Source organism: Pelophylax lessonae (genome assembly GCF_965119305.1).
Source record: "Pelophylax lessonae genome assembly, chromosome: 5".
Lineage (NCBI taxonomy): Eukaryota > Metazoa > Chordata > Amphibia > Anura > Ranidae > Pelophylax > Pelophylax lessonae.
In genome coordinates, this window is record NC_138772.1 from 505,716,408 (window position 1) to 505,733,111 (window position 16,704).

Sequence of the window (16,704 nt, forward strand, 5' to 3'; positions counted from 1 at the left end):
TGGTGCCTTCAGCCACCATTGTGCTCTTGCTGGGAGTCCAATGTGTCCCTGTGCTTTTAAGGACTGGGCTCCCTCCAGGCAAACCTGCCCTTAATTTATCCACTGCTATATATGCTCCAACTTGGACAATCACAAGGATATAGAGTTAAGGCTAAAGTATACAAAGAAGCCTCGGCGTAGACACTGTATCTTCAACATATATTTGCAAACGTGTGCAACAAAACCCTCGGTTTTTAATGCTACTGGACAGGGTCAATTGGCTTTTGTTTTGTAGGTTAGATAAGTGTGCTGGGAAACTTTTCCGTTTGTGATGTGCATTGCCCTTCCATGTTCACCTTACTGCAAAAGGCTAGCTATAAATTGGGGTGGCTGCCATCTTTTTGTATAGATCATTTGATCACTATTCTCTTCTCTTTCAGCTGTAGAATCAGTGCTGTCAATTCAGAAAGCTTTGGGCAAGGCGAGGTATGACCAGTAGGAATTGGGCTCAGACGTGTTTGAGATTCCATCTGCCCGATCCTGCAAGGAAGTCGACACTGCACACGGCTAATCACTGGCAGCGAGACATTTTCCGGTCCGCAGCTACACAGACAGGGAATTGTCTCACTGCCTGCGATTAGCGGGATCGAGAGCAGGTGGAATCCTGAACATGCCTGACCCTATCTCTAGAGACCAGGTGATAACTGACAAGTCACAGGTTTGTGAATCAGCAGTACCAATGCTAATACCCATGCACCCTGCAACAGCAGGATCTTCAGGTTCTCGTGGGACATTGCAGGACACTAATACTTTAAGTGTAGATGCATAAATAAAAGAATTGCTCAGTCTTCAGCCTTCGGGGAGCAGAGAGCCGGTGACTGTCAGTCTCTCTGCTGTGCCCCTCCAGCACTCACTGGAGCACTGCACTGTGCAATGGGCAGGAATGGCTGGCTCAGGCTCTCAGTGGCTCCTAGAGGCCGAGCCAGCTGCCAGTCCAGGCTCTGGATTGATCCTGAATTTACGTTGAGTGAAAACGGGTCACAGAAGTGCAGAACGAACTGCACTTCTGTGATCCCCTGGAGAAGTAAAGCCAAAACGGCAATGGCTATACTTGTTTTGGAGGTGCAGCCTATTTTTAATGGGAGGCCATAGTTCTATTTCAAGCATTTGAAAGAAGCAGTCAAAGCATTTGCGGCCAATTACTAAGAAAATGACACTCAAGTTTTTCCTATATGGTTTTTACATTTGTGTGAGCCATTTCATGTACCTTTCATATATCTATCATATCATATAAAGAAGCCTGAAGAGGTATGTAGGAGGAGTGCCAAACCGTAGCTTATGCAATATGTTTTTTTTCTCCTTAATTGCAGAAATGATGGTGTCTTTTTACTGACATGAAAACTGTGTCCAAAAAAAAAAAAAAATCACAACAAATCCAGGAAAACATTAAAAGAGTTCTTTATTTGTTATTCCTGAAAGTTCAATGTTGGTAATAAAAGTTATCTAATTGACATCGTATTTTTGAACGGTCCCACATTTCAGTTAGTTTGGTCTTGTAAAGCTTCAGCCATGAACAGCTTTCCCAGGTTCTGAGAAGTGAACTCCTTTATGTTCTCAATGTACGTGTTAATTTGACCTGTGAGGAGAACAGACATACCAGCTTAGTCATTTATAAAAAAATACAGCAATTGTACATTAACAGGTCCAACATTTGTCAAGCACTTGACTCATTTGTGTGTGAAGAATTAGTCTCAAATTGAAAATTTAGCAAAAAGAACAAATTGGCATAATTTAAATGACAAATTATATATATATATATATACACACATATACACACTCAAACAATCAAAGCTTTGCATGACTGCATCCATTGGGGTCAAGCAGCGCTGTGTGTCTATAAAGCACGACTTCTTACATACACACAGCTCAGGAGCGAGCATGCATGTTTGCCCCCATTGCAAGCAAGGCATACAGAGAAGAGGAGGGGCCAAAATTCCCGTTGGGGGACCCCAGAAGAGGAGGTTAGGGGCCATTTTTTGCAAAATAATTGATCAGTGTAGGTGAATATAACTTGTTTGATTAAAAACATTTTTCCTTTAGTTACACTTTAAAGAATATTACACTCTCCTGGTAAATCAGAAAAACACAGAATATCCAGTCAGGGAGTCCATCTTCAAGGAGACACATGGGCATTTTGAACAACCAAGATGGAACCTGAAAATAACATACCAGTGGAGCATCCAAGAGGTATAAAAAAGGTGAGATTGCTGGTGCTCACCAAAGACAAAATTATCAGATACCAAGCCATCTTTTTTTCTTTTCTTTGTCACAAAAAGGCTTTCAACACTCGTTAGGATACAAACTACAGCAACACTTACAAAAGTGTACAAGTTTCAGCCTATATGAGATCCTACAGACCAGCCTGGGTCCTTTACGGTCTATTTTGCTCATCAGGATTGGTGCAAACAGGGCATTAGGAAGAAGGGCAATGTCAACACTGACAGACGCATCCAATTTCAGCCCAGTGTAGTGAACCCTTGACTGAACTGTGCCATTCATCTAATATATTTCTTTAGCTCTAGATCACAGAGCACTCTCTATAGTGGTGCCCATGCTCATATAAATCAGGTTGCCCAAGACTTCTGCCTACAAATTGCATGTTCTAGTTGTCCAGCATCCCGCCATACTTCTGAATCTTGAAGGGGGACTAGATCTACCAGATTTATGGATTTTCCTACATTTCTAAGAAAGTCACAACTGCACGTAAAGTAATCAGCTTTCCTCACGGATGCTAAAACTTAAGCAAAGTAAGTCTAAACCAAGCTTTGTTAACTGCTCTTCGGAAAGGAAGCGATAATAACAACACCTTCATAGGAGGCAAAATGAAGGATATTCCACAGTACTGATTTCATACAATACAGTGTGATAGAAACATTAACAGTGTTGCAGTCATTCAACAATCCAGGTCTTTTTTCTCAGAAGGGTTAAAATGTCAGTAACAGTTTTGCAGTCCTATGTAGTGACAGATTTAAAGCATTTAGAAATTAACTGGAAAAAAAAAAAAAGTTTCCACAGTGGTCCAGTGCACAATTTCAGGTGGTAAGTGGTGTAAAGGGGGTAACGGTTGTTGATTTTGAACCTGTGACATCACTGTCTCTTCAGATTATTATATGAAGTCAGGACAATGAGGTCAGTATTCTGGTAAATGGCTGCAGTTGGTAGCAATTATCAGCGAGCTTGTGTATACATTTGGGATGAGGTCAAGAAGATTTTTTTCCTTGAATAGAACTCCTTGTATTTTTCTCTTGCTCTACAATCAGTGTTTAATAGTACAGCATATAAGGTTCCACTTTCTACCTTGCAAAGACTACTTTGCCCAATGTTAACCACTTAAGCCCCGGAAGATTTTACCCCCATTCCGACCAGGGGGTATTTTGCGATTCGGCACTGCGTGAATTTAACGCACAATTGCGCGGTCGTGCGACGCTGTACCTAAACGAATTTGACGTCCTTTTTTTCCCACAAACAGAGCTTTCTTTTGGTGGTATTTGATCACCTGTGCGATTTTTTGATCACGCGCTATAAACAAAAAAAGAGCGTCAATTTTGCAAAAATAGCAATATTTTTCACATTTTTTTATATGAAATTCCCCCCAAAAAAAATGTAAAAATCAAAATTTTTAAAAATTTTCGGCCAATTTATTTTATGCTACCTATGTTTGGTAAAAAAAAAAAATCGCAAAAAGCGTATTTTGATTGGTTTGCGCAAAAGTTATCGCGTTTACTAACAAAAGGGAAAGATTTTTGTCATTTTTGTTGTTTTTTTTTTTTAACGCGTAATGGCGGCGATCTGCGATTTTTTTTTGCGGTACTGCGACATTGCGGCGGACAGATCGGACCCTTGACTGACATTTTTGACACTTTTGGGGTTACCAGTGACATTTCTACAGTAATCAGTTCTATACATATGCACTGTTACTGTAAAAATACACTGGTAGTGAAGGGGTTAACTTTATTTGGAAGGGAGGGGCTGTGTGTGTCCCTAGGGGCGTGGTTTCTACTGTGATTGGCTGTGGCTCTAGCTGTAAGGACACTGATCAACGGATCTACATACCAGATCCGTTTTATCAGTGTCTTTGCAGCGAGGAGAATGACAGGCAGTTTGTTTACACAAGCTGCCTGACATTCTCCCTCTCCCCCGCCGATCGCCGAGTGACCGGCGGACATCGGGTCCGCTGGTCACACGCGCGGGGGGGTCCGTGACCACGCGGGAGCGGGAGCGCGCCCCGGGGGGCGCGCGCTCGCTCCCTAGACCCTCTCAAGCAAACAACGTAGCCCTACGTTAGTTTGCCTGTGAGGGGCTGACCGCCGACGTAGATAGTCGTGCGGCGGTCGGCAAGTGGTTAAGGCTAAACTCCACGCAAACACAATAAATACAAAACTGAAATATATAGAACAATTGCTTCAGCTACCAAGGGATTTGTAATTCTTTGTAGCCGTTTTGTGATCCAGAAACCCCTTGACCAATTACACCTTCCTTTTTGCTGGCAGGACAAAAAAGCATCAAAATACCGATCAAGTCACATGACACTTTCTTCCTGTTGGCATGCGTATTGTGTTTCACAGACTCATGTGGCTATGAAGGGAGCTGTTGCTCCTTGAGAAAATATAGTGGACTGTTAGCAAAATAAATAAATATACATGGTAATTGCATTTATTGGTATTTTATGTGTGCCTGGAATTTGGCTTTAACCACCTCCCGCCTGGAATATTGTAAAATGAAAACCAGACTGGAGCACTATTATCCCCGGAGAATGTCATATGACATCCTGCCACTTAGGCGCCCTGTGCGTGCCCTAGAGCAGTGGTCATCAACTCCGGTCCTCTGGGCCCACTAACAGGCCAGATTTTAAATATTACCTTGGGGAGATGCAGACTAGAATACTGCAATCACTGAGCAGCAAATGAGATCACCTGTGATGTAATTTAGTTATCTTGCAAACCTGGCCTGTTAGTGGGCCCCGAGGACTGGAGTTGAGGACCACTGCCCTAGAGGGTGCACATTGGTGCGTTCAGTCACCCGTTGTGGCCACTGTACACAGTGGAAGACTGGGCTGGTCTCAATGGCATGTGATCGCTGTGACCAATCAGCGCCATCTCAAGTCAATAGCACACAATGGTTTGTCATTCATATGTACTTTTGTGATCTTTGTGATTGGTCACAATGATCACATGGTACAGGGGTCAATCACAGCGGATCTGTGATAGTGATAGCTGGGATTGGCCACAGCTAATAGTATCTCTAATAGTACACAATGGCACATTAATGGATGCCATTTACAAAAATGGTTGCTTACAACAGTGATCAGATCACCACTGCAATAAGCAATCATAATGAGAAAAAAAAATCCTAATCGCCTACCCAGAGCAGTACAGTGTCACTATTGGGATGGGGAGGGGATGCCAAAGCTCTGATCTCAAGCTTAAAAGTGATCTTACAGTTTGTACTGGAGTTTTGAGCGCTTCAGAGACCGTTTTTTTATTTTTGAAGAATTTTGTGTACTTTTAGGCAGCATTGTGAGTTTTACATACTTTTTTTAACATTACCTTCCTTTTAAAGAGAACCTGTCAACCAGTTTACCTTTTATACAGAAAGTTAATGTCTTTGTAACAAACTTCTTCTGAATGCCACTCTGAACCTAGTTTATTTTAACTCCTAAAAAAGTTAACAGCATTCACGTTTTAAGCTTGAAAGTAATTGTAAAGTCTTGTGTTATTTTTTTTAAATAAGGTTATATTTACCTGCCCCGTTGCAGTGGTTTTGCAGGGGAGGGGGGGGGGAGGGGAGACAGGCTGCACAGGGACTGATCACTGTGATAGCCAATCACAGGCTATCACAGTGATCAGAAGATTATTAGTACTAGACCCGGTGCAGTCATTGATCAAACACAGTACCAAACATACAGGTGCATTTAAAAAAAAATAGATCACCACTAGCTGTAAGCCATAATCATCAAAATTAAAAATAAATGCTTGAAATACATCACTCTCTGTGTAATGTATCTATACAATATAGGAGTTTCACTTTTTGAATTGAACTACTAAAAAAAAATTAACTTTGATGTTAAATTTTTTTGAGATGCACCTGCATGTGGCCCCATGGATTAAGACCCACCTCCATGAGGCCACATTCATGCGCATGCTTGGTGGTAAGGGGTCAAAAGAAGAAATCGAGATAAAAACACCCTTTTATTCAGTAATGTAATTATTAAAAAGCCATTTATTGTGTTACAGAAGAGATGCTAAAACGAAGAGCCAAACAGGGTTTTCAACAATAAAGCATTCAGTCAGTGACACAGGAAATCTGCTTGCAAGGGACAGCAGAAGGGTGACCCCTTCCAGGCGCTGATACTCAGTTGTCCTATCACAGGAATGGGGTGATTACCAAGCAGAAGCAGAACAGCAGACATGCTGTACCCTGCTTTAAACTATTTTTTTTTTTTTCCTTTCACAAACAGGTTTTCTTTTAAAATAAAAATGTTCAGGTCTACAGCCCTTGGCAAGCATCCCTTGAGGATACAAGGTATTTAATCCAAATCAGCTAAGCAAAAAAAAAATCTTGTCATTTGCTTCTTGTCTAGGGTGACAGAGGGGCTTCACAGGCGTGTATGAACCTTAACAGTGTGTGGAATGTAAATACACAATGTAATTACTGCACAATAATTGATTTCACTCACACTGTATCCCAGGGTCTCCCCGGTACATGAAATACTCACAGAATATAATTGTGCTCTACCTCGTAAATGCATTGCTAAGAGGGGGGAAAAAAAAAACCTCTGTAGCTGAAATCTGCTCTGTATTTATTGTTGCTAAATGTAAATTGTCTTTATTAAAAAATATTCTCAGAGTGAGCTATCCAAATCACAGCTCAGCAGCCATCCAAGTAGAAAATGAATCCCGAGCCTTGCGGGGTATCATGGGTAAGCCATTGCATTTTGTACTTCTACAATTCTCTCTCTTATTCAGCTAGAGGGAATATATAGGCCTAATAAAAAGTGTGCTATCCTGCTGGACTCCATCCACATGGTGGAAATCATTGGGCTATAATCAGCATTCACCAGAACGGTAAAAAAAGAAAAAATCATTAAGCCTGAGTGGGGTTAATACATGAAAAATCATTTGGCGTGTACATTGAAGGGGCATTGATTCAGAGCAAATGTACATAGTTTCCTTAACCATTATATGCAATTAGGCTGTAATTACAGGGGGGAAGGAGACCCTAAACGTGAAGATTAAAAAAGGGGAGGGGGGGGTCTCTGGAGAGGGACAATCAGGCAGAGAAATGCGTTGTGTTTTCACGCAGGAAGGGGGCAGCTCCATGGTGACATATTAGCACCTGGTGATGGCTCTGTGTAGAGAAGGAATGTCTGCAGACACTACTCTACAAGTGGAGATTAAGTGTCATATAACCCGGAGGGACCATTTAGGGTGTGAAATTTTCCTAGCAAAGATCTGGATAGTAGTAAAAGGAATCTAGCCCCATACATTCTTATATCCTCAATGCAGTTAGTAAATATTAGCTAGCAAGCAGCTCATTCATTTATAACTTGCATAGGAGGTTATTTGGATATGGAAAGTCAATGCAAAGGTCAACCACAATGTAACCCAGAACATGGCCTTGCGGAGCATGAAAAGAAATCTAATATACCCAAGTGCGGGATTTATATAAAATTGGTGTCATGTGTTTATGCTGGATTTGATAACGAGTCTTTTATTGTTATAAATCTTACTTTTCAGAAAGAAACTTTTTTTGCCATATACTTGTGTTTTTTTTCATAGATTAGTGGAGGATCACACTTTAAGGCCCCTTTCACATGACTGTTACAGTCAGGTCTGACCCGCCAAATTTGCAGGTGGACCTGACCAGAAAGTCCATTCATCTCTATGGACTGGCAGGTGTAAAGGTTTACACCTGTCTACCTCCTATCCAGTCCACTAAAAACAAATGAAAGAGGATCCATTCCTCTTCCATGTACACCCAACCACTCGTAGAGTAGAGCAGACACAGTCCGTGTTCACTCTGCTTGAATGGAGCAGACACGGACCTGTCATCAGTCCCTCTCAGTGGGGGATCTGCGAACAGATCCCCTGCTGAGCAAAGCAGATCTGCCCCATTGTGAAGAGGGCTTAAAAGGTTGTCTTGAAATAGTGCAAGGCCTCACCACTTATTAAAGGCTGGTACACACAAGCTGAATATACGCTGGTTCAACAGAAACCGGCTGACATTCAGCCCATGTGTACATCAGCCTGTCCAAACGGACATGTCAAACAGGCATACTGGAAAACCAGCAACCAATCAGTGCTGGCAGCCAATGGCTGCGAGCACTGACCGGTGTAATCGCTGTATTATGACCACATAGTACAGCGAGCTCTTCAGGCTTTTTCCCTTAAACCCTAGGCTTAATTGCATGCAATGTTTTTGTTTCAACATTATAAGCAGGTTTACATGGGGAACCCTTTGCAGGCAAGCATCGAGTACTGGGCCAGGTACTGTGGATCTACAGATGGTCCAGTTATCCCAGCATTTCCAAAAAAAATGAGGTGCTTGTAGCAAACTTCATTCAAATAGGCTTAAATTATTCACATAGAAGAAAGTATTACCTGCAATGAGAAGTGAATCCATACGAGGTGGTGGAAGGGGTGGTTTAAACAGTTTAGTCACATCCTCCTCAGGCAGGGGCGGCTCCCCACGACTTTGCCTCTGAATGTTTTCTTGTTGCCGTCTTTGAACATACTGCAAAAAAACAGAAAATCTATATGGTTAACAATGTAAACAAATGCAAGAAAGAGGTACTGCCCAATCCTAAAAAAAAAAAAACACTAGTTCTCTTTAAGGACAAGAGGCAGGGCAATGGCACAGGATTTGTAGTTTTGGAAAATGCCATGTGACATAATATGCTGCCATATAACATTGCAATAGGAGGATCACAAGACGGTCCTGTATATAGGTTTTGTTTACCTAGATCCATGACTGGAGTTGCCCTTTAAGCTGGCCAGATGCATTACACAGTGGTTGGATGGTGTCAGCACATTCTGACCCTCAAGTAATCATTAACCTGTTTAATAAAGAAACAATTTCCTATTGCGCATGCATGTATACTTAAGGATAAGTTCACCTTTGGAATGTGTTACATTTTCCACCTGCATTTAGGGTAGAACATGTTCCAGCATCTGCAGCCTCCCCGCCCCTCCTCGATCCTTCCTTCCCTGTGACATGTGAGAACCCAGGCTAAAAGCTATTAAAAGCAGTCCTTGGGTACAAGTAAAGCAACTCTGCCTATGCCGAGATGAAATCAGCAACCTGCCTTCAGGCAGGTGGAGGCGTTTTTTTGGTCTAATCTCCCCCAGTGGTTACACCACAACTTTGTAGCAGGGCACAAGGTGAGAGTCTGCAACAGGAGCTGAGCGGTGTCAAACATTTCAGAACACAGCTAATGAACTGCACACCAGGATTTACCGTCTGTATCCCTGAGCCAGCATCTCAGAAGTAGATGCTGACCTTGGATATTGCCTGAACAAACATGGTGCTGAGAAAAAAAAAAGTTGAAGGCATTGTCGGGGGCAAAACTTAATATATAGGGGTACTTTAGGAAATATCAGACTCCTCTAAATTTATGGACATCTGCACATATATTATAAATTACAAAAAGAGTATTAAAAGTTAGAGATTCCTGGGGAAAAAAAATAAATTATACTTACCTAGGTGGATGCTAAATCTGTCCCCTGCCGGCTCCAGACAGAGAACAGAGCAATTAAACACCGCTGATCGCTCAGCTCTCAGTCTTCAGGCTGCAGAGAATTGGTGGCTGAATCACCGACTCTCTGCTCCTCCAGGGCTCACTGGAGCGCAGGGCCATGGAAGAAGTGGGAGCGGCACTGGGTGGATCTTGACAATATGGTCCGCATCTTTTTAGAGCCAGGACCGGTGTTCCGTGAAAAAACCATACCCGTGAGAAAACCATACCCTCGTCACTTCCAGGTTCATCTACGGAGGGTATGGATTTCTCACGGTATAGTGTATATAACGTTACACTTGCGGCGGTTACATTAAAACAGCTCCTCTGCAACATGAGTCATCTCCGCTCCTTCCCCTCTCACTTCCCTGTTCTCGGCTAATAAATATAAAAGCGGATCACGGAGCCGACAGCTCCGTGATTTAGATTTCATACACCCGCCGCCGCTTTTATATTTACTAGCCGACATCAGGGAAGTGACAGGGATAGGAGCGGAGATGACTCATGTTTCAGAACAGCTGTTTTAATGTAGCCGCTGCAAGTGTAACATTATACACACTTCCGTGATAATTTCATACCCCCGAGCATGCGCACTTGTCAACTTTTCAGCTGTTCAATTATGTTTCCAGGGCTCGGAGCATGCGCACTGCTACGCTGCTCGGCTGTTTCAGACAGGAAGTGACCTGGGTATGGAATTCTAATGAGGTATGGTTTTCCAACGTTACACCGGCTCTGTTAAGTGAAAATGAAAATGGGTCACAGGAGTGCAGAAAAAACTGCACTCATGATCAATAGAAGTAAAGCCAAAAAATCTTTGGCTATACTCCGTTAAGTTTTAGCAGAGATTTAGGAAACATTTTGCTTTAAGCATCCTAAGCCTTAAAAGGAAAAGTAAACCCCAATTTGAATCAAATATGTTCCACCCTTAAACACCTCAATATTTGCTTTATATGAAAAAAAAAATCTAAGCAGTTTTCAATACGGAGAGAAGTCTTGGGTGCGTTCCAGACAGCAGTAACAGAGTCTGCATTAGATCTTCCAGCTAACAGAGCAGTAAAACAGGTTCCTCACCTCTCACAAAATTAAGTTTGATCTTTTAATTACCTTCAATAATGATTTAAATTTACTTTACTCTGCTGCTCCTGGAGGGATTCGGCTCGGCCTGGCTCTGCGAGGATCCCATAAATGCTTATTATTTGCATGCTGGCCACAGGATGAGACCGGCATTTATTTTGGGAAACGCCGGCACTCTACAAGGCTGTGACAGGCATTAGGCAGGAGAAATTGGCTGCGCAAGGACTGGTGGGAGCCTCTCCAGCACCTGCTCCGTGATGCGAGGTATTAATGCTCATTTTCAATATTCTATTTATTATAGGTCACAGATGGCAGCTTATTATTTCAAGCATCGCGCGGCGCAGTATTCCTTCTCCTTCATGAGGCAGGGATTTTATACAATCAGCTATCTACAAAACATATATGGGTATACTACAGAAAAATGCTGGCGATCCTTGGGACAGGAGGGAAGGATTGTGTATAACAAAGCAGAACTTTAAACATTTTTCTTTTTTTTGTATAAATCATAATCCAGATATACATTATCAACCACTTGCCTACTGGGCACTTTTACCCCCTTCCTGCACAGGCCAATTTTCAGATTTCTGCATTGTCACACTTTGAATAATTGTAAGATCATGCTACGGTGTACCCAAATTAAATTATCAATTTTTTTCTTGCCTTTATGGGTGATATCAGTGCTCATGCAAGCAAGTGTAGTGATGATTTGAAATCCCCACTCTTCATCTTGTCGGGCTTCTGGGAAGGATAAGAGAGATCCTCTGTGCCAATGCTGACCAATCAGAATTGCTCTGATCTGTCCTTGATGCCCTGCACAAAGAGGATTTTAAATCCCTTGATCCCTACTCAGGCTGCATAGACATTTGCAGTTCCACCGCATCATCCCGCAGAGCTTAACAAAGCGGCGGCGGGGGGGGGGGGGGGCTTAGGAGGGGGTAGGGTATTAAATCATCTCTTTCTTTTTTTTCTGAGCTCACCACACACAACACAATCTGGTTATACAATCCCTTTTAGATCTATAAAACAAGTATGTATTGGAAGGGCCTACCTGATTGGATAGATTAGGCAGGTCCTCGTAATACATAGTTTTGGTAGATCGAAAATTGCCTGTTTAGAGATTATATAGTGACCCTTAGTCAAGCAGGTCACATGCCTGCAGGAAAGGGGATATAAGGAAGACCTTATGGGTGTGCAGCTAATTTTCCAGTGAGATGACCAGGGAAGCAATCACTTTCTTCCCTATAATCACCCCACCCTTCTCATTCTAATATATCTGCACATGGAGGATGGTTGCAGCTATGAGTAACTTAAGGCATTTAACTAAGAAGAGAGATTACAATTTTGCTCGGTTTTAAACATGACAATTGCACAGCAGGAAACAGCCAATATTAAACAACAGCCTGCAAAACATTGCGGCCAAAAGAAGCATCCACAAATGCCAAAGTATCTACTTTATAGAATTTCGTGAAGGTATGCAAGGACAACCAAGTGGCCGCCTTGCAAACTTGCTATATTGAAGACCAATGACGGAAGGCCCAAGAAGCACTCAATCACTCAATGGCCGAGTACAATGCCCAGTGACAGGGAAAGGTAGAACCTAACCTTTAATGGAATAAGGCCTGAGTCACCGTCTGTCTGATCCATCTGGAGAAGGTAGCCAAATAAGCGGCCAGCCCTTTTCTTGGTCTGTCCGTAACCACAAAAAGAGTCTGACCTCCGAAAAGATTCAGTAGCTGCCAGATACACCCGTATCGCACGAACCACATCCACGATATGCAAAGCAAATTCCTTGGGATGAGCCGGCTTGGGACACAAGGAAGGCAACACAATGTCCTCATTCAAATGGAAGTCAGACAACTATGGGCAAGAATGATGGACAGGGATGAAGAACCACTTTATCCCTATGCACCACTAAATAGGGACTGAGACGGGATAATGCCATCAATTTCGATACCCTGCGGGCCGAGGTAATAGCCTGAGCAGGGCAAGGCAGGGGACACTTCCTCCAGGGCCTTTGCCAACACGCCACTTGCACCCACGACACCAAGTACTGCAGGACCGCTTTCAGTGCAACCATGGGAAGCTGGGGTTTCCGAGGGACCTGCCAACTCCATGAGGGGTCAGTGGGGGAGATGTGACCCTAAGGCTCCATAAGGAAAGGAGGACCTTGCAGTGCAAAAAAATGATCTTTTGGCACCACTAAAGGATCCCCTCAAAGCTCAGGGTACCTATAAGAGAGAGAGATATAACAGGGACCCCCAAAGACTCACCCTACCGACCGGAGGAGTGCTGAAAATTCAAACCGAGCATCATGAACGCTATCCCTGTTCATATGTCCCGAGCACAGGAAGAGGAAAATGAAGAGGAAAATAAGGAGGAATAGGAGGAGTTGCGGCTTCAGTTGTCTCCAGCATCTCCCTAAGGGACTAAGGGAAAATGGCCACCATGACATCATCCGACTACACAAACATGGCCGCCAACAGGAGACCAGCCAGACTAAGAGAAAATTGCCACCATCAGCTACAAACACTAAAGAATGCTGCCAGGATCTTTCCTGCACCCTGTTCAACCCTGCACCCTCTGCAAGGGTACCCCCCCGAAGGTAGGACACAAATTTAGGGGAGGCTCTGCTGTGCACTCTGCACCAGTCTCTGCACTATACCCACACTGCAAACTGCAGGGCATGCACCTAGGGGTCTCCTACACTGGGACCCCTCCAGACTACCAAGGTGGGACACACTATCCCAGGACCCTTACAGAGTGGGGATAGCGGGGGAGAGTCCAGGGATCTCCGCTGCATTCTCTGCCTTGAGACCCCCATCAGACTCTAGGTCAAGACAGGGGGAAGCCCAGGTTAGTGAAGAATTTAAGGATGGGAGGAGGGAACCTGCAGGCAGGTCCGACTGTCCCTTAAGGTTACCCGTATCCACCCCAAAGAAAACCACCAAAAAGGGGAGAGGGGGGGATTACATTTACCCTTCCATGGTGCAGGTAATGCTCCAGACAGAACTCCTCGCCACCGAAGTAGGGGGAACTGTCAGCCAAGGTACTGCTGTGACTCAGAACCAAGCCCGGTCATATGCGGCCTTGCGAGGCATTTAACTCGAGGGCCAGCCTCAGTCTCTGAGGCTATGTCGTGGCTGACCTAGCGGGTAGGTGCGGTCAGCACACGCTCGCTGGCTGGGCTGGGGGGACCACTGGATCTAGATTATCCAGCCTATCGCCCAGCCCGGCTGTTAATTGTAGTTCTCCTGAGAGAAAAACAAAAAAGATGTAAGGAAGGAGAAAATTGCTAGGACCAGAGATTCCCAGCAGGGAGCCTAGAACCCGACTCCTGACTAGACAGATTAAAACTGCTTACCTAGAGCAGAGAGGGGGGTTTTATAGCAGCTGAGGAAGGCCCATGGGCATAGCCAGGTGTTTTTTGTTCTGCCTAGTCCTACTCCTGGAGGAGGCAACATAACCCACTAGTTATTAATAGAGCGCTGTGTCCGACGATGAATGAAAGAGGAAAGGAAATTCCACAAATGATGTAACTTGATAATGGAAGTGTAAGAGTGGTGGGACGAGGTTAGAAATGTAATTTCCCTCCATATATAGACAATATACCAAGGAGGATGGAAAAGGATACAGGTGGGATGTTGCTTCGCTCTCCTCCAAGTTCCCTGGCTGTCATGTTGATATCTGGCTTTAGTACTAACTGTATCACTAGTTGGAAAAAGCATGAAGTCAGTGAAGGTGGAACTCTTCAAGAATAGTTTAATGTGACAGAAAAGGAATCCAGCACTGCAAGATGGAGAAGTAAGCTCTGGCAGGTCATCTATTCTTATCACAGGTTTTGTTTAAACACTGCACTTAAAGAGGTTGTAAACCTCCCCAAAGAAAAAAACAAAAAAAATAAAAACCTGAAAGGCAAAGGCATAATGAGCTAGTATGCATCGCATACTAGCTCATTATGAAATACATACCTTTAAAATTAAGCCTCCGCAGATCCACCCGACCACTTACACGCCCGACATGTTATCCCATCTTCCTTCTGGGTTCGTCCTACGGCCATCTTATTGGTCAGAGCTACGATGTCACTCCCGTGCCTGCGTACAGGAGCCACCGTTCAAGGCACAGGGCTCTAAAGGAACGGCACCAGCGGCCGTTCCTTCAGAGCGCATGCACCAGTGATGTCACTGGCTGCATGCAAAGTAAATATCTCCTAAACGGTGCATGTCTAGGAGATATTTACAGTACCTATATAGGTAAGCCTTATCATAGGCTTACCTGTAAGTACAAGTTACAGAGGAAGCCTTACTTCCTCTTTAAGCAAACCATAGATTATACACCACAACACCATGGGTTGAAGGAAAGAAAATTGCTGACTGTGTTTGTGGGGGGAATTCCTCCCTCTGCGCTATTATATTCTGACAGCAGGATTTTTTTCCCCACCATAAGAATACAATGATCACTGCTGGCAGCTATAGCTGCTGGCAGCGATCGCACAAGAAAAACCCGACAGGCTGGTTGCACTGAAGTCGCTCAATAGATCAACATTAGTACAACCAGCTTGCGCACAGATGAATCAAGATTCGGCCAGTTTAGCAGAAATCAATCGGTCTATGGCTGGCCTAACCTAAAATCCATTTTCTTTCTATTAAAGAGGAGCTCTGCCCAAAACAATATTTTTATATAAAGCTTAACTGCAGGTAGAACTACTTGGTTCTTTTTTTTATTTATTTTTTTTTTTTTCATATTTATTTATTCAAAGAGATATCAAATCCAATAACACCAACAATGCAAGTATATCCTCATTTAGCTGCCAACTTATAAACATATTAAAAAAAACATCAGTACAATTAAATAAACTAATTGTTATAACCGGTAAGGTTCAATTTTTTATTACCTTAAATACATTTCTTCATCTTTGTAAGATACTAAAATAAGGTATCGGTCCCTGTAAATTGCGCTTCCCCGACCACCAGTCTTAAGTTCCTTTCTGTAGTTGATTTTTCATTGAACACTGAGGTAATGACATCTACACATCTCCCCACCACTGGCACTTATGGAGGAAATTGACTTGTATGCTGGAGTTTAGCTTTAAGTACTTCTGATAATATTTCTGTTTATTATAGCTTTCCTCTAACTTTCTTGCTTTGCATACTTGGTCAGGTTCAGTGACTAAATCCAGAGAGTCATCATAACAGACAGTTTAAGCTGTCAGAAGGTGGTCAGCGATGTCATCCCATGAACATCTCTCCCTTGACAAGTTTTAAAAGAGAACTGTAATTTTATCAGTTTGCAAGTTGTTTTACCTGCTAAAGCATTTGTATATTTGTCCAGTGCAGGGATTTACATAGCTCTGCAACACAACACAGTTCTGCCTAGCAGGGAAGGGTACCCGATTAAGCAGACCATACACTACTAGTAGACTTTCATAAGAAATTATTAGTATTAAGAACGTTTGTTGGATCTTCTAACCGTTAGTGGGGTCAAAACTATGTTCATTTTCTACTGCAGTGACAACTATTTTTTTCTCGAATGAACAAATCCCTAAATCAGTGTATGTGGTATTCATTAGGCAAAGTCTATACGTTCCAAAATCATTAAAGTTTGTTTAAAAAATGTCACTAGGTCTGACAGGGAGGAAAAAAATTAAACAATTTAGAGTGGACGCCATAAAAAAAAAAAAAAAAACAACAAAGGGGGAAATTCCTGTTGTGTTCTCATAAAGTGAAACACACACAGTCCACCGTATCGTATCATATACAGTACAAACCAAAAGTTTGGACACACCTTCTCATTCAAAGAGTTTTCTTTATTTTCATGACTATGAAAATTGTAGAGTCACACTTCAAGAGGTAGTCACCTGA

The 16,704-nt window shown here is 43.0% G+C and overlaps 1 protein-coding gene across 1 annotated transcript in view; it reads right to left on the bottom strand.

Moving 5' to 3' along the window:
- Nucleotides 1–1,495: 1,495 nt before the first annotated feature.
- EIF3H (eukaryotic translation initiation factor 3 subunit H) overlaps nucleotides 1,496–16,704 on the bottom strand; it is a 275,031-nt gene continuing 259,822 nt past the window's right edge. The window contains exons 7-8 of the mRNA XM_082259568.1: nucleotides 8,640–8,772; nucleotides 1,496–1,615 (exon numbers count right to left, since the gene is read on the bottom strand). Of these exons, the coding sequence (XP_082115694.1) occupies nucleotides 1,518–1,615; nucleotides 8,640–8,772 (231 nt within the window). The 3' untranslated portion in view covers nucleotides 1,496–1,517. The remainder of the gene's footprint in view (nucleotides 1,616–8,639; nucleotides 8,773–16,704) is intronic.